Source organism: Trachurus japonicus, chromosome 23 (assembly GCF_045865225.1).
Source record: "Trachurus japonicus isolate A0001 chromosome 23, Traja_1.0".
Taxonomy (NCBI): domain Eukaryota; kingdom Metazoa; phylum Chordata; class Actinopteri; order Carangiformes; family Carangidae; genus Trachurus; species Trachurus japonicus.
The window spans coordinates 17269713-17293095 of NC_140929.1; the positions used below are offsets into that span (position 1 = coordinate 17269713).

General features: G+C 42.4%; 1 protein-coding gene across 1 annotated transcript in view; it reads left to right on the forward strand.

Moving 5' to 3' along the window:
* Window positions 1-2816: 2816 nt before the first annotated feature.
* plxnc1 (plexin C1) overlaps window positions 2817-23383 on the forward strand; it is a 30941-nt gene continuing 10374 nt past the window's right edge. The window contains exons 1-21 of the mRNA XM_085769001.1: window positions 2817-4095; window positions 4433-4555; window positions 6105-6239; window positions 6329-6426; window positions 6539-6644; window positions 6731-6884; window positions 7032-7134; window positions 7339-7414; window positions 8423-8464; window positions 8563-8693; window positions 10191-10370; window positions 12658-12766; window positions 13121-13300; window positions 13893-14060; window positions 15811-15907; window positions 16240-16341; window positions 17487-17590; window positions 17674-17715; window positions 17812-17936; window positions 19012-19210; window positions 20209-20355. Coding sequence (XP_085625127.1) covers window positions 3085-4095; window positions 4433-4555; window positions 6105-6239; window positions 6329-6426; window positions 6539-6644; window positions 6731-6884; window positions 7032-7134; window positions 7339-7414; window positions 8423-8464; window positions 8563-8693; window positions 10191-10370; window positions 12658-12766; window positions 13121-13300; window positions 13893-14060; window positions 15811-15907; window positions 16240-16341; window positions 17487-17590; window positions 17674-17715; window positions 17812-17936; window positions 19012-19210; window positions 20209-20355 — 3432 coding nt within the window. The 5' untranslated portion in view covers window positions 2817-3084. The remainder of the gene's footprint in view (window positions 4096-4432; window positions 4556-6104; window positions 6240-6328; window positions 6427-6538; window positions 6645-6730; window positions 6885-7031; window positions 7135-7338; window positions 7415-8422; window positions 8465-8562; window positions 8694-10190; window positions 10371-12657; window positions 12767-13120; window positions 13301-13892; window positions 14061-15810; window positions 15908-16239; window positions 16342-17486; window positions 17591-17673; window positions 17716-17811; window positions 17937-19011; window positions 19211-20208; window positions 20356-23383) is intronic.

Here is a 23383-nt window from a genome sequence, read left to right on the forward strand (position 1 = left end):
GTAAAACGCTCAACAGGTCTGTGTACAGGACTGGAGCTGCACTGAGGTTTCAGCTGTCTTCTTTTTTTCATAATCCCCCTCATCAGATGAGTCAAAATTTTCAGCCTCTGAAGCACCGTCGAGTCTACTTCTAGCCTATATACTACAGTATAAAATAATAATAATGATAATATTAAAGCAGAAGTAAGTGATATATTTGTGTTAATATAAGTCTTAAATAGTTATATCTTCCAACAGCAATCACTTACATAGAGTGTTTGGTCTGAAACACGGGTCTGTCAGTCACTCTGCTCTGCTCTGAGCCGAGGAGAAAACATTTATCGTATCCTACAGTTTTTATCCAATGAGGAGAGAGAACGGCATGCAGGGCTGTGTGTGCAGCCAAGGGACGCCGTGAATGTGGCGACGTAGGGACGAGGACTGTTATGGTGCGTTCAAGGAAACTCGTATTTTTCCGACCGTGAAGTCGTACCAGGTCGATCTGGTACGAGTTCACCGGTCGGAAGTTACGAGTGGCCGTTATAGTGACTTTCACCGGTAAAACAGGTCGGAAAAACACGAGTGGGTTGCCTGGAACGCTACAAAGTCGTAAGTTGTGACTTGAAGCTGTAATTTACGATTTCAAAAGCCTGCCTGGAACGCAGCATTAGCGAAAACGACCGGACCACTTACTTCTGCTTTAATAATAGCCTAATAGAATCATTAAATTTCCAAAATTATGGCTTTTGAGTTTTGGTGTGCCACCCCAAGATTTTAAGTGGCCCCACCTGGCCACCCTACAGTATATGAAAAAATTGTCCCTGAGATGTGCAGGTGGACTCGTGTTGGGCCACTGAGAGCACCAACCCACAGGACACTGTCCAGGGGGTTCTTCTGCAGGACAGGTTCAGTTAGACTTTGTCAGTTTGGTATTTACTGTTGTGTCATTGGCTTTTGCTTTTCAGTGTATTCAATATTTGATCTGCTTTAGCTGCTCAGAGTGACAGTGATGATGAAAGTGGTTGTATCTTACTCCTGTTGACAACACGTTCTGCTGGCTCTCCCTCAATGGCCAGGCAAAGAGCAGCAGATTCTCCATGCAAATGTTTACCATGCCCGGAGGGCTGCCCCTCTATATTCAGTGTCCATCCAAAATCTGTGGGTGTGATGAAGACTGTACAAAGGTAAATGATACATCCAGTAATGAGGTGCACGAGGATCTGGCCCGCCCTCTCTGCCTTCCCTCCCACCAGAAGCTGCCTTCATCAGCTCTTGTTAACCATTTCCATGTTTTGCATATTCTGTGTTGTAAACTGTATTCTTGTCTGTATTAGAGCACTGGAATAAGAGAGTAACATCACTTTTGTTGAGTCCCGTGGTAAGCCTCATGCGCCCCACGTGGCAGGATATGGGTATTGCAAAAGTGCCCAGAATACCCATTCACTCCAATTATGTGTGTTGCCCACTTGCTTGTAAATTGATGAAAACTGTTGTGTTTTTGTTTTTAGGTGTCTTGGTCATATCAAATAATACTTATAATTTGTTTATTACAAAATGTAGATTGTAACATTAATGTAGACAACTGTTTTTTTGTTTGTTTTTGTTTTGTTTTTTACTATGTGTTAAGGGGTCCACGATGATGCTATTAATGTGGGTGATCTAGACATTTTTATTGAATATACCACACTTACTCGTTCACCAACAATGCAGAGATGTCAGTTCTTGGGCCAATGTCTGTGACATAGATGTTTGACAACATCTATGTCACGTCTGCCTGTCCTGGGTGAGGGATCCCTCCTCTGTTGCTCATCCTGAGGTTCTCCAATTTTTTCCCTGTTATTAAAAGGCTTTCTGGGAGTTTTCCCTCAGTGCATGTGAGGGTCTAAGGGCAGAGGATGCTGTTATGATGCTGTGTAAAGCCCTTTGAGACAAACTGTTTGTAAAAAAAAAAAAAAAAAAAAAAAGGACCATACAAATAAAATTTCCTTGACTTTCTGTTATAGTCACTAGTCTGTGAGCTCCTTCTCCATGATCTGTCTAACAGTGACAGTAAAATTGAGGAATCTGATCTCAGTGTTCTAGGAGGTTGATAAATATTAGTTAAGCAGGGTCTTATCTTAGGGTCAGGGTCTCAGGGTCAATGTAGCTTGGTCCTTGCCTATTAAGGGCTTCATGTGTCAGGATGAAGACCTTTTTCAGACCAATGTTAAATGTAACAGGAGCCTAAACTAAGGCGCATGGCAGCCATTCAGTTGGTTTAAAATTAAATTAAGGCATGAATGAATCGTTCAGTATTTAGCTCTATAAATGGCTGCACTTAAGCTGCTTCTACAGTGTTTTGTCGCCTTGTTTCTGTGCATCTCATCTCATTGCAGGGCTGTGAGCTTCAGGAGCTGTCTCATCTCTTCTCCTGTCCTCTCTGAGAACAGAAAAAAAAAAATGTTTTGACAGCCATAGTCTGACCTGGGTGCCATTCTCAGTATATTTGGCTATTTAGTCAGTGGGATCTAGTTCATGTCAGCAAATAAAATTCTATGACCCAAAGCTAGAACGCTAGATGTCACCCAAGTCCTCTTCATTTTCCACGGGGCTGCTGTGGCGTTCACTTGATGCTGTCACTGGATTGTCAGTTGATATTTTGACTGATATCGTCTTGCTGTAAAAGTGGAGTGGGCAAGAGCGCGCTTGCATATAGGCCTATACTCCGCTATCGTGACTGCAGTTACTTTACTTAATTTGTTTATTTGAATGGGACAGTGCACATTAATGGACAAAAAACATATATGTATCGGATTATAGCAAGGTTGGGTCCTGAAGATGGATATTATCTTATAAAGTGGATTTATTAATCACACACTTTCATCGTCTCACTTGCGACAGAGTTTCACTAACACCTTTCAGACTTTGTTGAAGACTGGTCTGAGTGGAACAAGTGGTCCGGACCATAAGGAGTTTCTCCTTTTGATGGCTGCTCCCTCCCACTTGATGCACTTCTCTTTTTACTGCGCTCTAACGCACCAGTCTCTGGAGCCTGCTGACACTGAGCCATGCGCGCCGTCAGTGCGTGAGCTTTCCCCACTTTAAAGCTGCCATCGCTGCTAGAAAATGATCCTACTGCCTGGTCTGCTGTTATTACTCTGGGGAGAACCGGGTCGGTGCCGCGGGGGGGAGGATGGAGACTTTACTTTTAACGAAGACATCCGTCACATCGCCGTGGCCAACAGCTCGCTTTACATCGCGACGGAGGAGAAGCTGTACCGGCTGAGCCACGACCTGAATCTGGTCCAGAGTGTGAACCTCAGAGGAGTCCTGAAGAGCGGGGATGAAGCGCAGTTTGACCGGCTCTCTGACCCGGCGCAGGGGAACACAACGTTCAGAGTCAACGTTTTGCTGCCGTTTGTTGCGGATGACACTCTGATCAGCTGCGGGGTGATCGACCATGGCTGTGGGTACTGCGAAGTTCTGGACCTGAGGAACATATCTAAGGTTGTGTATCGGGAGTTCATCCAGGTGGGTCCACAGGGGCGCAACAGCAGCGGGTCCGTCTCGTTCCTGGTGACTGTGGACGAGGGTCCGACCAAAGAGTTTTACATTCAGACCGCGATACAGAAGCAGCAGGGGGAGAAGAAGCAGGATGAGCAGAAGGACGACTGTCCTTCTGACACCAAAATTATCAACCTTCACAACACAAATGAAAATCAGAAAGGAGGAATATTCTCTCACAATGGACGTGAAAGCGCACCGGAGTTCATCAGTGAACAAGAGCTGCAGTTTGTGGACGGGTTTCAGATCAGATCATTTATATATCTGCTGTCCAACGTCCCAACAAGAAACAGAGTCCGTCTCTTTTGGCTCGAGGTTAAAACCAACAAGATTGAGACTCTCAATTCGCTGCGGGGCGCGGTCCTCAGCGTCTCTGAGGACGGAGGACATAACAGACTTGTGGCCTCCTCAGTGATCCCGAACGGGCCGGGATCACCGGAGCTGTGGAGCGGAGTGTTCAGTGTGAGCTCAGGACAAACCAACACCGAGCTGGTTGTGTTTGAGCTCAGCCCTGACCTCAGCGGAGCGGCAGGTGTAGATCCAGACCTCTATATCAATCCAGGTGGTAACGAGGTAACAAGTCAATTCATTAAGCTATAGACTACAGTAATCTACTTGTCAGTTAGACCAACTGTAGCTGCACACTTGTACTGATTCATTATCAGCAGGTCATCACTATTTCAGTGATTAAGTGTGACAAAGCTGTAGCACAGCTCCATTTGTTAAGAGTATTTTTTTTTAATTTGTCCAAGTAAAATCCAGATAGAAGTTCATCATCAATGCACAAGTTATGATATTATAAGTAAATTATAAGGGATGCATGGCTTCAGTCAGTGGACTTGATCTACAAGTTAGTTAGGACAACACTGAAGTTCTTTGGATCCAATTGATCAGTGTTTGTGTGTGACAGCCAAAGATCCTGAAGCCGAGGGCAGTGCTGTTCAGGAAGAACCACATGACCTCTGTGCTGGCAGTGAGGAAGAAGACCTGGATGGTTTTCTTGATTGGAACAGGAGATGGGCAGCTCATTAAGGTGAGTAGAAGGTTACACATCTGTAATTGGATAAAGAAAAGTTGAATCAAAAACCTACCTACCTATGTCAGTATCAGAACTGCCTTCACCAGGGCTACCTCTTTATGTTGTTATGTAGAATCTGTATATGAACTAAAAGAGCCCAAAAATGAGTGTTTAACCATGTTTTGTTCATAACAGATCATTTTTAAAACCTGGAGTTTTAAACATGGCTGCAGACTAAATTTTTAAGTGGCAATGATGTTCTAAGTTTGAAGTTGTGTCTTATTCCCAAGTCTACATTAGAATCATAAACTTCTTGTATGTAGTTAGGGCCACGGGGCAAACACACTGACCGTAGAGGACAGTTACACACACAGTCAGCAACGTCTGCCTGTTCTCCATAACATCAACACCCTCTGTCTTCTTTCCTTCTCTCAGATAAAAATGAAATATTGTGCATGCACTGGCTGTAAACGGTCACTCACGTGACTGAAGAATTAAACAGGAGTCTGAGAACACTGCAGTAACCCTCAGCTAGACACAATAGGCTCTTTCATGCTGAGTTCACCTCCATAATTGTTTATAAAGCTTTGCAAGTTTATTTCTTCCAGCTCTTCAGCTGAGGCCTAAGGGCTGTCCACTCATTACCTTTATTGTTAAGATGATGTAACTGTGGATGAGGTGTAGACCTATAATTAAGCAGTTATGAGCTACAGGTTGTTGGTTATAGGATGAGTGCTTACGTATTAGACATATCAAATTCATTCAGTTTTTTTCCCCAATTTTCTTGATTTATTCCCAAATATATTCCTTAGATGGGTGAGTGGTCAGGAGATGCTTACTAATCATCATGGGTTTGTGTAACTATTTACCCTGAGCAGCACAAAATGTGTGTACAGTACATCATATCCTGTGTAGTAGTAAATGGTAAAGTGAGGCAACGCAGTGGAAGTCACAGGTTGACAAACACGCAACACAAGCACAAGCATGAAGTTTTCAACACACCTTCAACAAAAACAGTTTTCATTACATAAATTATACAGATCTGCCCTCCTGTATAAAAAGACCATATGACCTCATTTTATTAAACAATATTATATTACAAATATATTATATGATTATCATACAATATTATAATTACTACTCACACTCTGATGGCCTAAAATAAGTTATGTGTTTGGAACCTGCACCCTGCAACACCAGTGGGTTTCTAGGTGGTCTTGAAGGCACTTGGTCTATCCTCACAGGGTGCTGCAGGAAGTCAGTTGATGGTCATTAGAATTAACAGGGTTCACCTGAGGAACTTGGTCAGCCGGTCCATCACAGAAAGGCCTGAACACCTCACAGATCCTGTCACATGGTGTGTGTGAGAGTGTCAGGGTCAACTCTTAAGGGTAATGTAGGTATAGGTAAAGGTTTGATACAGGTTTCAGCATAGAGTATTGGACATGCTTCACCTTCTTGGGATTCCTGGGACGGATAACTGTCGAGCCAAACTCCCAGACATCATTAGCAGCAGCAGCTCAGTTAATCAGAAACGTGACCTCAGCTTTGTTGTCTTTGTCAGCTTGCTGTGGATAAGGACTATCGCACAACTTGTCCCACAGTGCTCTATAGGGCCAACCGGGACCGCCCACTGTTTCCCAAAATACTGCTGGATCCAGTGGATCGTAAGCATGTGTATGTGCCGTTTCAGAACCAGGTGAGTGCACTGTACAGGTAACACAGTGAAGGATGGAGACTTATGGAAGCCATACCATACTGTTACTGAGTGTCAGTGTTTTGTTCTAGATGGTGCGTGTGCCTGTGGCAAAGTGTAACACACACACAAATCTAGAGGATTGTTGGTCTGCACAGGATCCAGACTGTGTGTGGTGTAAGGGTACAAGGTCAGAGACTCACCTGCATCTGATGTCTTAGAACATCTCTAATCACATTGAAACAAGTTTAACCCCTCTTCTGGTGACAGCATTGACCTTGATCTACTATATTTCTTCCTAGTTGCACCTTTGAAGAGGACTGTGGAGGTTCAGACTGGGTATCCATTCCTGGTGATCACCAACAGAAAATGATTTCTCATAGTGTCTCAAAGGCCCCAACTGGCCAGGTAAAGAGGAACAGCAAGGTTGTGTCTCTAATCAGTTGAGTGTCAGTGATTTGTGATTTAAACACTCACAACTTGACCTTCCTCAGCTCACACTGAACGTCCAGACACACCTGACTGCAGGGAAGGAGGTTCTGTCCAAATTTGCCTGTCAGTTCCCTGGGTCGATTCTTAGTAACTGCTCTCGTCCAGCATTCCCAGAGTGCACCTGTACACTGTCTGAGAGCATACTTCCAACTGAAGGTCAGTATTATGTAATAAATGATCAGCAGATTCAACAATATTAAACTCACTTCTGTCATTGTGTGGTGTAAACACAGGTACTGTCACTGAAAATGATGACACAGAACTATTTGACTCCAATTGAAATTCTCATTGTTTGTACGTCAGGTCTGAAAGTCCATGTAAGAATTAGACTTGGGTCAGTGCAGTTATTGGAACCACTGACGCTGACCAACTGCTCTGACATCAGCGGACCACCGACCTCTGTCCTGTGAGTCCACCACCACTTTGACCTCATGACCACACTTACTGTGGATTAATGATCTAATAACAACAACTAAAACCTCTCTGTTCACGGCCACCAAACATAGGTCTATGTGGTCATGTTTGTGTTCAGTCAGTTCATTGTGCTCCATATTTCTAGTGTTTTAATGACACCAGTATCTTCATGCTGGTGTGTTTGTTTTCTCCACAGGTGTCAGCAGTGTATCAGCGCTGGATGTGGCTGGAGCAATAACCGCTGCACCTGGGCCAATCAAGGAGAGAGGAATGTAATTATGCCTTTTTCTTTAATGTTACACTGACTTTTATATTTTCCACACATTTGTTAAATTTCTGGAGGTAAACATACAAACTACAACAGCATCTTGTTTATGTGCATGCGGTGGCTGAACTGTAACCTATGAGCACTGCTCTAATGGTGATGAATGAGGAGGGTCCAGGAGGATTTTGTGCATTTGTCTCTTAACAATTCCAAGATAATGTTGTTGTGTTCACACACTGCATGAGTTAAATCATTACTGATTAGTGTTATATGTGGGAAATTGTAGTGCTCATAATCTAGCAGCAGCAGTGTGCAGATACTGAATGAATGAAGTGGAAACACTGTTTATCTCAGAGGTTAGACACCATGCCTCAATCAATACACAAACTATATCTCTAAATATCCTGAGAGGTGAAGATGAAGTCCAGTGTTTCTCAGGTCCAGTCCGTCATTACACTGCCCTGCAGAAGTCTTGTAATGTTCTTTTTTCACATTTGCATGGGTTGTTGGATCTTTTTGAAATTCAACACTTGAACATGGAACACATTTCTTCTTATTAATATAATTTTTGTGAATGCATGTAAGAAATCATTGCCATCTCAGCTGATCATTTTAATGGTCTTCTGGTTTTTAAATCAGCTCCAGACACATTAACACAGAGACCTGGGTTTGGTTCCTACAGTTAGTACATATAAGGAACATGCCTTTCAAGCTGAAGCTAAAGTTAGCACACTTCACTTGACTCCAGTTGTGCTCAGAGCTGCAGCCTTAGTGTCTTTGACTGGCTTCATCTGTTCAGTCAAGCATTGGTTTGACCAAAATGTCCCCTGTTCTGTTTCTGCACATGTGTACTACATGCACATAAAACAGCTTTATGCTGTGCAGGTATAAACCTCAGGCTAGGTGCTGTCTACTGTTCTTCAGGGCTGAGCTACACTGACTTAAACTGGAATACTAATAATACTTTAAGAGTGAAACCTCTAACCTGCTGAACTTCCCCTCCTTCCTCCTGCAGGTCAGTGTTTGTCAGTCGGGGACGTTGGTGATGAACATTTCTGTGAGTCTGAAGCTCAGCACCTACACACTCTTCTCTGACACCTTCTTTACAAGGGTGATAAATATTAAAACGATTAATGTTGTGTGTGTGACTGTCAGAAGCCAGAGATCCTCTCCATCACTCCCAATGTCGTGTCCTTCCATGGCAAGAACCACGCAGTGTTGACAGGTCGTAACCTCAGTCATGTGACCAGAGTGAGGATCCTGACTGAATCCTGTTCTCCACGAGAGTGAGTCCCTTTACAGCCTGTTAGCACTGACATTATGTGTAAGACATCAGAAACACAGCAGTGTTATAAGGAAACGCTGCCAGTACTGACATCACAGTGATTGTCCAGCAATACATATGATTGTGTGTCTTTCCTGAAGCCAGGAAATGAGGCTCCCATCTGGTTCATCCATGCTATACAGTAGAAGCTACATGATACAGTTTATCTACATGTAGGCTCAAAATATTCATTATCAGTGGAGCAGCTGCTGATTCATCAGCTTCAGGAATAATGTGGTGTTTCCCTTTAAAATGAAAACCGCACACACACATTTTGCTTCTCAGCATCATTGCATGGTCAGAATTTGTTAAACTGATTATAAACTGGAAAGTAAAAATTAAAGCTTAGTGAGCTCCTGCTTCAGGGATTTAGGAATTGTTGCTAATTCCCCAGAGTAACTGTTGAATTATGTGTTTAAGAGTTTGTTTTTTGCTGTTTTCTATGTTAAACACCTCCTCTGCTGTTGTACACTGAATTGCCCCCTTGGGGATATTAAAGTTAAATCAATCAATCAATCAATCAATCAATCTGTTTACGGCCTTGATATTATGCAATAGAGTGAGACTGGGGAGGGGTGCATCACTTGTTGCAGTTTTCTTAGCTACACAATGACCACATTAACTTAGATACACTACTCACAAAAAGTTAGGGATATTCGACTTTCAGGTAAAATACATAGACAAGTAGAGAAACTCCTACACACTTTCTTCTCACTTGAAACATTTGTTATATGAAATATATGGTAGTAAAATATATAGTTCAGCATGATGAAGAGGACTGTTTGTAATGTTTGTGGTTAATCACCTTGTTAGAGAACAGTATGTTATGTTAAGTACTGAAACTTTGAACAGTTGGACATATGCATTCAAAGTTTAGAGACAGTCAAATTAAGTTCACCTGTTAAGGTTATAGTGCATTTTAGGTGAAATTTCATCCCAAAGCCCAATTCAGGTGGACTATCTGAATGGAGGAAATCAGATGTTGCAACTGAAAACTGTCAACATATAAGAAAATAATTAAATACTATAAATATAGAATCTTTCATTGGTACCTCTTCCTCTGTATCAAATGATCAGTGTTCTGAAGACTGCAGTACTATTATTTATCTAATGATAATATTGAGATGTGCGCCTATGTTTTGTCACATTACACGACACGCACAACTTTTTTTTTCATCAACCAATCTGCAGACCACTTGCGTGATGATCTGTGGAGAGGGATCCAAACCGACCACGAATCAACAATGATCCGTTGCACCACTAGCAGGGTGTTGAGTGTGTCGATGGTGGTGGTTAGAGTGTCAACACGTACACAGCTAGCTGAAATCATCCCCAGTCTCCAGTAGAATCACCATATTAGAAGGTTTAGAAGGAGGACTTTCCTGCTTCAGTGTTTCTGTGTTAATATTGTTGTGATGATGTTAAACATTCATGAGCTTCCTGTGTGTGCTTCGCTCAGATCTCCTGTCTGGAACAACACAGGTGTGAGTCTGACCTTCCACATCCTTAGTACAGACACTAAAGGCTCGGCCGAAATATGTGCTGTCCTCCCAGACGGCAGTTGTCATGGCAACAAAAACATCACGTACCAGTCAGCGCCATTGTGCACCAGCAGCACACCCACCAGCTCTTGGGTCAGGTACGTTTGATTTGTGGCTACTTTTGACAAAATGCTGATTGAATGTATGAAAAAACAACTACAAATACAACTAGAAAATTGCCTCTGGGAAATTTTGATAGGACCACGGGGGGGCTACTGCCGGGCATACCATCTCTGTCAACATGGGAATCAAACCCATGATCTTAAGGTCAAGACAGAGCTGATCAGACAGACACATGATCATCTTTCACTGAGCACTGATATGGAGGAGCTGTAACCACATTAAGTCACCTGTGTGCTGGTGTTTGTGTGTGTCTGTGTGTGTGTGTATCTCACATGAAGTTATCTGTGCGTGTTTGTGTGTGTGGGAGAGGAGTGCGTAACTGTAATCACATGAAGCTACCTGTATGTGTTGGTGTGTGTGGCTCCATGGATTGTTTATAAACATGTTAACGAGCTCCAGGTGGATTGTTTATAAAGTTAACAAGCTCTGGCCTGAGGCTCAGAGGTTACCACGGCAACTTGAGGTGGTTGCCAATGACGATAGAGGCCCCCCAGGCTGAGACAGACAGAAACGTCAAGAAAAAGAGGGATTTCCCGACTCTGCACTGGTCTCGCATAAGGCTTACTGTGACAAAACGGTAACTCCTATCAGAAAAAAACACAGATCAACATTGCTGTAAGGACTTCCTGAAAAATTTGGTACGATTTGGTGTTTCTACAGTAAATATTTTGGAGACACTGGCAATTTTAAAACAGGGGTCCGTTCTGCTTCTGCTTCTCCAATACAAAGAAAATCTTTGTATTGGAGTCAATGAGGAGCAGAGACAGACGTGGCGGCACTTAGAGGCTGACAATTCAAATTCTGTAAGTCTCTCTGATATTTTGAGCACATGGTGAGAGAGATAACAAGATTGTCTACAAATTTGGAAAAAAATCACGTGTGTAGAGTGTAAATTGTGGCCGGGCCGAGTTTGGAAATGGGTTCTCTCCCACTCTAACCGATGATGTCACCCACTCTGACACGAACATTCCGTGCAATACACACCCATTATAATCTCATAATTTCTCCAAAAATGATCATGGTCATTGATCAGGGATTGATCAAAAACGAGCGATCAAAACGTGGAATAATACGGCAATACACAAGACTTGTGTCTACTGTTTAAAGTTCAAATGAAGTCTCTAGGTGAAAGTATGCCTGAGCAGTAGATGTTTGTAAAACTCCAATGATTGTTCTTTTTCGCTCTTTTTTTTCGCCCGTCCCATTGACTTCAATGCAAAATTTTGCACAGTTTTTTCGCGATCTACGTCCCTGCAGCTATTTCATAGCTGTAGGAGCCAGTGCCCAGTGCACTTGCCCCGTGGCCCTAACTACAACTACTAGTACCACTACTACTAAAACTGCTACTGCTACGACAACTACAACGAGAACAACTGCAATAACTACGACAACAATTAATACTACACTTACTACAACTACAACTATTACAACAACTACTACTGCTACAACTACATTAATGACAACAACTACTACAACTACAATACTACTACTACTAATAATAAACACACAAAGATGATGCATGATACTGAATAACTGTCACAGTGGAAATTCTGATCTCATTCAGATTTGCTGTTCCCTGTCGTTGCCAGTGAAGTCAGAGTCAACAGCACTAAAGTATGTTGATAGAGTATTAACAGAAGGACAGAGAGATGCGACCACCATCTGGCAGATCAGTATGGTGTATGAACTTATTATATCACATGACCAGATCACATTACCTGATTCATACTTTCAGCATGTGGCAGCATTGTCTTTATAAAGAAAGATTGATTGTCTTTATAAAGAAAGATTGATTGCTCCAAAGTTATCATATCAGATATTGCAGCACAGACAGAACAGGCAGTGAAAATTTGAGCAGTCAAGTATCTCTTAGATGTATTCTTGGTCCCAGGTCACAGTGTCACTAAGTAACAGTTATGGGTTGAGGGTCAAATGATGGGGAAAGCACAACTTCCTAAAAGCTGTGTCTTTCACCACTTCCCCTTTCGACTGAAGCAAGCAAAAATGACACTTCTGCCTTTCTGTTCGCACCTCACCAACTACCACCAACATACATGAAAAACACAATTGCTCCAATAGCCATTGGTAAAGAAGCATTATAACAGAGAGGGTTTTGCTAGTTTTATACCAACAGAAGTTGATGTCTATTAAATATTTCTGTAAAATGACTTTTAATTAGTATTTACCACTACATCCCCAACAAACGTAGAGATTTTGTATTAAATGTGCACCTCTGATTGGCTGTTGCTGTGTATTCTGCAGTGGGAAGAGGAAGATCACACTCACTGGCTCTCACCTGGACTTTGTGGAGCGGGTGACCCACAGCCACGCCCCTCAGGAGATCAAACTTCCTAGAAACAGCAGCTATGAGGTGAGTCTGGTGATCAAACATCTTTGGTCCATTATGTCATGTGATTTAGATCATTCTACATTACACTACAGTGTCACATTGTATCACAACATGCATATTATAATCATGTCCTGTGGCATCATCATCATCATAATATATCCTTTAGATGTTTTACATCAACCAGCGTCTCATGCACAAATATTGAGCTGTGTCTCATTACAACAGTGTAGTTCCATGGGTACACCCGGGTACATATACATTTTACATTTAAAAGACATTTAATCCTAGTAAACGTTGCAATGACTTCATCATAAGTGTCTCTAAACTTCTGACATGGATCATTTTGACACATAATGTTTGTTTAATTTTCTGCAGACTCTCACCTATGACTCACCTGCAGCCGGACACACTCAGAACCCTCTGAACAGTGTGGTGTCTTTTAAAGTAGCCAATGAAACGGTGTCCTGCTCCACAAGCATCACCTACTATCCAGACCCCAAGTTCACCGGCTACACATCCACTAGGAAAGGAGACGTTGTGCGCATCATTATAGAGGTAATGAATGCTGTCATCACACACGCGAGTTGAATATTTACATGTTCTTTACATTTCACATCCCCAAAACAAAAAACACAACATTTGCAACTTGGAAAGCGTGGAGGGTCTCAGACATTTCTCCATTTACACTCTCAAACATAAATCTACTTAGAGTATTGGTGTGATTTATCATTTTTGATGTTTTGTTTTGCCTCTCTGTGGTTGGCCACTTTCAAATTGCACATTGTCGTTGCTCAATATAAAGTGTTCACACACAGCTGAGGTCTTGGGCATCTTGTCTTCCCTCTATCTGTAGAACCACCAAGATTTATTAGGCTGCATTTTCATTCTTTATTCATTATACATGAGAGAACTTAGATGTTGCTCACTGTTTATAGCCCACATGCCACTGGTTGTCTGTTCTATTGCTTTTCAGTTTTTTATAGTGGGGTGAATCCGGTGCGGCCTGACATTTGTCTCTCTCTTGTTTGTTTGTTCATTGATTGATTGATTGATTAATTGATTCATTCATTCATTCATTTAACCTGTACTGTAAGGGAGAAAGGTAGGCTAAGTGTTTTCTAAGCGTTTGTTTGTGTTTTCATTGCAGAAGAAGGCAGACAGACTGGAGATGACCACAGCAGAGTTGACAGTGTTTGGTATCCATGGAGGGAAACAGCACCCCTGCATCATGGTGGTCAAAGAAACCAAAAACATGTCTGAATTTTTCACCTGTGACATCAAGAGCACACCTGTCACTAAATTCCAGGAGATAGAGGTAAATCTTTCAGTCACAATACAAGAATCTAGATGATGAGACTATAGAAGCTTTTAGGGCCTGAATGCACTCAAGGGATCCCTACTGTATTTCTAATGTGTTTTTATTTTCAGTCTAAAGGAATCACATTTTTGAAGACCTCACCATACTTACATCATAAAAATTGGTGAAATGTACTGAAAGCACTCCCTCAAACTTTTCAAAAATTGAGCTGCTGATGTGTGTTTCACCTACATGCATGAAAGTTGGTAGGCTCAGAGAACACATCAAGATGTGTTAAACAGCCTGGTGAAGCCTTGTCCTAAACTCAACAGGAAGCCAGACATTTTGATTTGCATTAGCCATTTGTGGCAATTTTCACACCTCATACTTGAAGGAACTTCTTTCAGGGTTTCATCTGATCGACTTCATATTTGTTGAACTTCATTTTAAGACCTTGGTGATTAGGACCTTGATGATGTCTTTTCGTCAATGGGCGTGGCAGCTATACAGACAAGAAAACAGTTTACAACATGGAATATGGAAAAAACATGGACATGGAATTGGTCAGTAAGCAAGAGCTGATGAAGGCAGCTTCTGGTGGGAGGAAAGGCAGGGAGGGCAGGCAAGCTTACAGTAATGGGTGTACTGAATGGCAGACTGGTTCATGGGAAGGGAGTGCAGGCCAGTTTAACAGCAAGGGAGAGGAGGCGGTGGTTGGTGCAGAGGGATAGAGCTCTGGAGAGATCTGTGGAAACACAAAAGTGTTAGACACCAAGGCCAAACTAAAAGGTGCAGCAGATAATGATAATGTGTATGAGGAGAGGAGAGGAGAGGGCTCCATGTAACCAGATGTGTCCCCCAGCAGTCTAAGCCTATAGCAGCGTAGCTAAATGGTTCATAGCTACCTGAACCAGCCCTAACTAAAAGCTCTGTCATAGAGGAAGGTTTTAAGCCTGGACTAAAATGTAGATAGAGTGTCTGCCTCTCTGACCCATGGATTGAAGCAGCGTGGCATATTTTTAAAAGTCAAACCCACACCCAACTTCCCCATGTTTAGTATGTGTGACACTGACAAGAGTATTGACCTGAAGAAACCAATCTGGGTATTGAGGCAAAAAGATCCACAGTGCCCCCTAGAAAATTAAAACTAATTTAAACAACTTTATCCCCTTAAGGGCTCAGAGGCAGATACAACCTTCAGCTTAACTGAGTGCACAAATGAATATCTTTGTGACTGTTTGAGCTAGAGATGTACTGTTGTTTCTGTGTAGAGTGAGTACGTCCGTATGTATCACTAATCGATGAAATAATTTTGAAGAGAAATTGGAAGAGATTTGGTGTCATGTTACAGTTTTCTGCTGCACTTCTGCCTTTTGTTTATATATTTATGATTGATTGTTATCTGTCATCTTTGAGACTGACAGCTGAATGAAATGAAAGAGAAAGAGGCTTTAATCTTCCCCCAATTTCCCGTTTGATGACTAAGCATGTCTGCATACCTACATGGAGCCTACTACCAGTGCAACCTGCTGGAAAAAGTCACTATTGACTGACAGTCATTTAATTTCTGTGACATTTTCATTCTGTGATCTGATACACAGACAGATGTCTGCCTATCATGCCACTTTGTCTTTGCTTGGTGATCACAGCTGAGCTGACACTAAATACGAAAATGCAGTACGTTTGTTCTATGCGACAACTGCTAATCTTAAACATGTATTTGTGTACACCTCACTTCAAACACAATGTGGTTATTTTTTTCTCACAGATTAATTATGGGGACGGGACGGCAAGACTGCACCTAAAATCTCCAATGACCCTTTTGATGTTGCTTGTCCTCCTGCTGATTCCCATCATCATCATCGGTAAGTACATAATGATTTAACCCATTTCACCGCCCTCAAGGAGACATAGGGCAAACCTTAGACCTTTCAATATATTACAGTCAGGGGCATCACTAAAGTTCAGTGCAGCAGGAGTTCTTGGTGTTGTAATATACTTGCATGGTGTATATTGTGTGTAGAGACACATGACGAGGCTGGCATTACATTAGACTTGGGTTAACTTCTGCTTAGCACATAGGCAGCTACAGAAGCCCAAAAGCAAATACAAAGTCAGAACAACAATAACTAAATGCTACATCTGTTAATACGTTAAAAGACACTCTCTGTTTGCTGGCCTGGTTTTGTCTTGACAGTGTTGGTGATTCTCTACCGACGCAAACAGCAGAAGCTCACTGCTGAGATGAACAGGATGATGGAAGACCTGGAGATGGACATCAGGAATGACATCAGACAAGGTCAGCCATTCTCAAAATGTATCTAGACACAGTCTAATGTGTTTATTTTATATTTCAAATATTGAGCTTTTATCTCCTGAAAACTTTTACAATGACGTCCAATCCTGGACAGTTCAACCAGGGTCAATTTTGGATAAATATCAAAACTTTCATCCTGCAGCATAATCTCATTTTGGTACACCTCAGCTGAGATATTTAGGGGTTATTTTGGTCTCTGATCCTATATGTAGGCACTCTAATCCCTGATCGAGTTCTTGAATAGTTTTTAGCAACATGGTTTAATGGTAGGTAGGCGGCAGGCAGGACATGCTGCCGCTTGCTGTCAGCGCACCATTGAAATTGTTCCATGAGTCATCTCATTACTTAAACCATGCATTTTATCTCTGAGGATGTATCCTTCTGATGCACTACTTCCCCTATATTGCCCATTATGGTCAACCACTGTATAAATGTGGTGCATTCAGGTTTCCCTCATTATGATTATCTTTATTCTGATATGCTGTAGACTGCATGTCTATTTTAATTCACATTGAGTGTTTCATCTTCCTCCTTTCTCTCATTATTTTTCCTATCTATAATTGTCAGTTTCAGAGGGTTTTGTTTAGAATTTCCTTCCTGTTACTTACATTCAGCTTCTCTGTTGCACTACAACAGCTGGCACTGGCAGTCTTTTTGGACCTGAGTAACTTCCTGTAGAAGAGAGTAACATGTAGTAACTCTTTCGAAATCTTTAACTTTCCACCCAATGTTCTCATCAGGTCAAAGTTTAGTGTGTCCACTCTTTTTATTTGAACAAAGGAAATGTAAAACGAGAGACACAAGCAAGTGTTACCACACCTAACTTTGATGGTGTCATTGTGGGTGCATGATGGATGTGATGAAGCTAGTTTTACTATCTAACTTCCCACTTATACACACACAGACAGAGTTTGTTCCTTTCTCCAAAGTGGTCACATGCTTTGTAGAAAGAAATGTGTTAGGGAGGCTTGGTGCTACCTCCTGCTCCCTCTATATAATTCTACAAAAATAAAGGACATGCTATGAACTCACACATCTAAATAATCTTTGAGCCTGCTTTACCTTTGTATTTTCGGCAGTCATGGTCTGTAGTTGAGAAAGTTTCCTGACTGAACTCTGTGTTGCAGGTTTCGTGGATCTGCAGACGGAGAAAGCTGAGCTGATGGAAAACGTCGGAGCGATTCCTTTCCTGGACTACAAGCACTTTGCCTCCAGGATCTTTTTTCCTGAGGTACGGAACGATGGTGTTAGATAAACTGATGCTGTAAACACCATCTTGAGATTCACATCCTCTGTTCTGTTCATATTCCCCAGAGTGACTCTTTGATGACGTCCTGTATCAGAGACATCTGTCAGGTGAGGTGTGACACCAGCTCTGCTTCAAGTCTTAATGCAACAAATAAACAGTCAAACAGTCAGTGACGTCTGTGTTGTTGTCTGATCTGGGATCAGGACGCAGTGAAGGTTCAGCTTGATGAGGGCTGCCAGAGCTTGTCCAGGCTGATTCAAAATCAGCTCTTCCTCACCACCATGGTTCACACACTGGAGGAGCAGAAGAGCTTCACCATCAAAGACAAGTCTGCTGTTCATATTTTATTCTGTTGACTCCAAACCTGTACACTGCTCTCTTTTCCTCTCTCTGTCTGCTTTCTCTCTGGCTATCAGTACGACAGTTTTACTTCCTCATTCCAAGTCTCTCTCTTTATCTTTTATGCTTCTAATTTGTTTCTTTTTCACATCTATGCTGTTGCCTTTTTTGGCTGCCAGCTACATCTAAACCTTTTTGGACCTGAGGAACTTTCTGTCAGGATTACTCTGTATGTGCAAAACAAGATTCTGACCTGGGACCAGTCTGACTGTCACATGTTTGTCAGACAGAATATAGACAGTGTTAATACAATGGAAAAGCACAAAAAAGGATAACAGTATGGGAAAATAAATCTAAGTGTAGTTTGTTGAAATAACTCATACTGACAGTACACTGTCCATGTTAAAACTTGAGACTGAAAGTAATTTGTTCCATAGCTTGAAATTTTAATTATGACATCCCATTGGGTAATAGTGGGGGAGGTTCTGTACTGAGCCACTGTCTTGTTACGGCCTTTTTACTCACTTCCATAAAGGTTTTATTTTAGTCCATGTGTCCCAGGTAGAAGGATGGGCAAGTGAATTCAACATTATACTGATAGGACTGAAACCCCCGTCCTGGGAGGATTTAAGAATGGGACAGCCCCGAAGTCTGTGTGTGTTCTGCCACACAGTGACATTTAAGTGTACAATAATGGTTACACCCAAGAGTCTTATCAAAGTAGAAATCCTGAGAATCAAGGCCCATCATCCACACCTGGCTTGAAATGTGGGTTGGTGGTTAGGCGCATGGTTCAGTGGTCTTTATTGTTAACTGAGCAACCACAGCAGAGCTCTGTCTGCCTCAGCAGGAAATGTTCCTCTTTAGTTAGAATAGTTAGAATTCAGCAAAGACATTTTTCCATGAAAAGCAAAACAATATAAAGAGGCATCCGATTTGTTTTTAACGTCATTTCTGAGAAACAATCTGACTAACATTAGACTCATCAGTGAGCAGCAGCATGAAGCCTGGAGCATCATAAGCAGGTATTACTCACTCTTTAACTGTACTCTGCTGTGTTTCAGGTGTTCGTTAGCCTCTGTGCTAACAGTAGCGCTCCATGGGAACCTGTCCTACCTGACGGAGGTGATGGAGACTCTGCTGAAGGCTCTGATGCAGCAAAGCAGCAACGCTCAGCCTAAACTGTTGCTGAGACGCACCGAGTCCACGGTGGAGAAGCTGCTGACCAACTGGATGTCCATATGCCTGTATGGCTACCTTCGGGTCTGTCACTGCTCTCTTTCTCTTTGTATTTGTATCACTATCACCACATAACTACTGTGTATTTACTCAGTTAATGGTCATCCATTTGGTGGAGACATTCACAGTCCCCAGATGAAGTATCCTCTCATGAAGCCTTTTCTTTTAGCAGCATTGTGAGGTAAAATTGTAGTTCCTTTTGTTTCCATCAGATGAGATGATCTTGAATGTCTGTAGTGGCTAATAATTTTATACTGTCATGATAAACTAAAGCATGATGAACATGATAAACAGTTGTCATGCCAACATCAGCAAATTAAAGGAGACATATTATGGCCCTTTTCCACAAATTGAAATAATTCCCAGGCGTCTTAAAGACATGTCTGTGACATGCTGTGGTCATAATACCCCAAGGATCAAACATCACAGCTCTTTTCATCCTCTCAAAACAGCCCTGTTCAGAACGGCTGGTTTCAGTGCCTGTCCCTTTAAATGCAAATGAACCAGATGGGAAAAAAGGGATGGTATTATGCAAATTCGAAAACTAGTAGTTTGCACATTACAGATTTTTTTTGTCAGTTCTCACATTTTCGGGGTTACACATAGTTACACATCATATGTGCAAAGCTGAAGCTCCTCTCTCACACTGTCTTTATGATGAGTAACTCCTGATGTGTGTTATTATAATATTCAGCGCATTAAGGAGAAGTGCACTGATTTGTTGTGCAGTGTTGTGAACATCTACGACATCATTTGTATCTGTATTTGTATTTTACTGAAGTCTTTACTGTCTGTGATGTTTTCTGTCCAGGTCTGCTGGATAGAATCAATATCAATCAATATTAATCTTAAATCTTAAATATTGTTAGATGATAAAAAGCGGATTTGGAAGCAAGCAGCATGTGAGCTGTATGAGTCAAAGACAGATTAGATAAATAGATTCTTCCTTATCAGTATGAAGCTGGTGTGACGGTGGTTTACTGCACAGACTTCACTGACTTCCTGTTTCTCCCTGTGTGCAGGAAAGTGTTGGTCAGCACCTGTTCCTGATGGTGAGCACCCTCACTCAGCAGATCACTAAAGGACCCGTGGACTGTGTGACAGAGAAGGCTCTGTACACACTCAGTGAGGACTGGCTGCTGTGGCAGGCCCCACAATTCAGCTCCCTGGTACACACACACACACACACACACACACACACACACACACACACACACACGTACACTTAAGTGGTATGATACTGCATACTTCTTGTTTCTAAGAAAGTAATTTCCTGTTACAGTGACTGAGTCCTCAACTAAACAGAAGCTTCATCCGGTGAACATTTCCTGGTCTTCCACTGATTAACCTTCCTCTTGTGTTGGGGTCGCCACTGACCCGTTTTTAGGTTTTTAATGCATAAAAGTACCACATCAATTTTTAATGCCTCGAGGCTTTTTGACTTTGTCAGGAACCTATATTTAAACAAAATACTTTTTTAAACAAAATTCTAAAATGCTCTGGTTAAAATTATGACGTTTGTGTTGTTAGCATAGGCGGCCTTACCTATGTTTCAACCGTTTCAATTGAAACGGGCCCCAGCCACCAGGGGGGCCCCCAGCTGCCAGCAACCAAGTAAAAGACAGAACAATAATTCATAGGTTTCACCTTAACATACACACACACACACACACACACACACACAGGCCTACATCCACCACACACACAAACAGCTCTGTCCACCGTGCGGTCACACACTCGACCCCTGATCCGCTCTACAACCACTGATGCGCGTGTCATGCCACACCGCGACGGCACTAATCGCTCCTAATTAATAATACGCCAGGAAATATCAATAACAACGTAGGCTTTGAAAACGGCCGCAAACTACAATAGACCCTCGTTTTCCTTCTCCCAGTATTATTCCTTTTCTCTTAGCGTTTCTTTTGTTTTTCCTGCTTTCCTCCTGACGTGCGCCCAGTTGCGTAACCTGATGATTGACGTCTGTCAATCACTTTCCTCCTCTTTTCTTTTTTTCCTCAGGTTAAAATGCCTCCAAGGCGATCTATGAGTACGTCCTAACTTAACAGAGAAATAAAACACAGCGAGAGCACAACTAAAATGTGATATTATTGGCAGCTTATTTACAGATTGTAATAATGTAGGAGACAGCTGTCTGTCTGCTGCTGCAGCACCGCAGCACCTGTAGACGTCTGTCTGTCCGCATGTCTCGTCCTTTTCTTGTCCGTGGTCGTGGTGCTGAAATAACACGGAGCACTTTGCTCTCATTACTTTTGTTGCCAATTTAAATTCAGAATATTGTTAAAGCCTGTAGTTTGTCTGAAAATGTACATAATGATTTTGCTTTTTGATGAAAACCAACTTCAGTCCTCGTTTTTTCTGCTAAGTCCTGGTTTCTTGCCCTGATAGTGATTTTAACACTTAATGTGTTGTGCGTAGCTGATGCATGGATAGTGCGTTTACTGCGTCCTTTCAGGGTTTAAAGCATCAGCGACACATGGGCACATAGCTGGCAAATAGTTTTATGTTTAACAGGGTAGGGCCTCATATGAAATATTGAAACGGGCCCCCAGATGTCTAAGGCCGCCACTGGTTGTTAGGGTCGGTTACGACCCGGTTATAACGATAAGAACAATGATGAGAGTTAAAACTGAAATCATAAGTGCAAAACCAGCATTTTCATGGATATGGAAGTCTAACAACGTAACCAAGAGATGAGAAACAAATTGGATGAAAAAAATAGTTTTTTGTGTATTTTACAGCTGATTTAAGATACAGGTCAAAACCGACCCTAACACAAGAGATGGTAGCAGAAAGCCAACACAAGACGAAGGTAAAAGAAACAAGGTCTTCTCATGCGCACAGCCAGGCAGTAGCCTATTATCTGCTCAGGGCAGCTGCTACAGTGTGAGTGCAGTTCTTAAGACTTCCCACTTAGTGCTATTTTTAGTCTGACTGGTTTGGTAGAAAACTGTTTAAAGGTAGGGTTCGAGATCCTGGAAAAATGGTTCTGTCAGGCCACATTTGGAAAATACACAAGTCAAAAGTCCCAGTCCCTTTCCTCAGACTTCTCTTGAAGCCACGCCTTCACCTTTCCACGGGCGTGGGTGAAGACACTCAGGGCCGGATTTACTAAAGGTTTGCGTGTATTAAAACGTGTGCAAACGTGATTGCACGCGCAAACACATGTGGAACCTGATCTACTAACCGGACGCACCGAGGATTGCGTCCCTCACACGGGCAGAATAGCACGTGCGATCCATTTAGCGTGTTTGCCTTGATGAATATGTAAATATGGGTGTTTCAGCCAGAACGTGCAGAATACTGGGAGGAGTAGATGCAAATCGATTTATTTAGCGCACGCAATGTGATTTACCAAACCAGGAAGAGATTGCGGTGGCTGTTTTTGCGTCTTTATTCACCACGTCTGAAAACCATGTACTAACTGATACAACTTTGCCAAAACTTATGCGTTTATTGATTTGATACCTGTCAGAGCCCCGTGATCTTACATCTCTGCATTTCCTCACGTCTGGGTCATTCTCTAACAGTTTTTCAGCCGTGTTAAAGGTCTTTTACGCGCCGTTACGCACGGGGCACGTCTGTCCTGCAGTGCGCTCCTCTCCTCTCCTCTCCTCTCCTTTCCTCTCCTCTCACCTGGCTGCTCAGCTCCGTCTCTCAGTCCCGGTCCCGGACTGAGAGACGTCACCGCTGCCTTCACCCGTCTTTGATCCATTTGGTCAGTGGTCAGAGCGTTTAGATCCGTGTGTCCCACCTGAGCTCTCTATTAATCCACTCGATCATGGGCGGCACACACACACACACATATTACAGGTGTGTGATTGTCGCTGCAGCTGCTGCCTGTTCGTCACTATATGACGAGTTGGGCCCTGTAGCGATTTGTGTTTATTTATCTAAACAGAGCGCGAGAGAGATGAACACACATGCTGTCATTGTATGCATCGGATCAAATGTCATTCTGTCCCTTCGTCCGTCCAGCTCTCTGTCCACTCTCTCCATGGCGGAAACGATTACACGCGCAAAACCCTCATTTACATATTGCGGTTTGCACGTGTTTCCATTTAGCGGGTTACTCTTAGTAGATCAGCTGTTTTGCGTGCACTAACCAAACTCACAATATTGTAGCGGACGCAAACAATATAGCGCCAGCTATCTGGGATCTTAGTAAATCCGGCC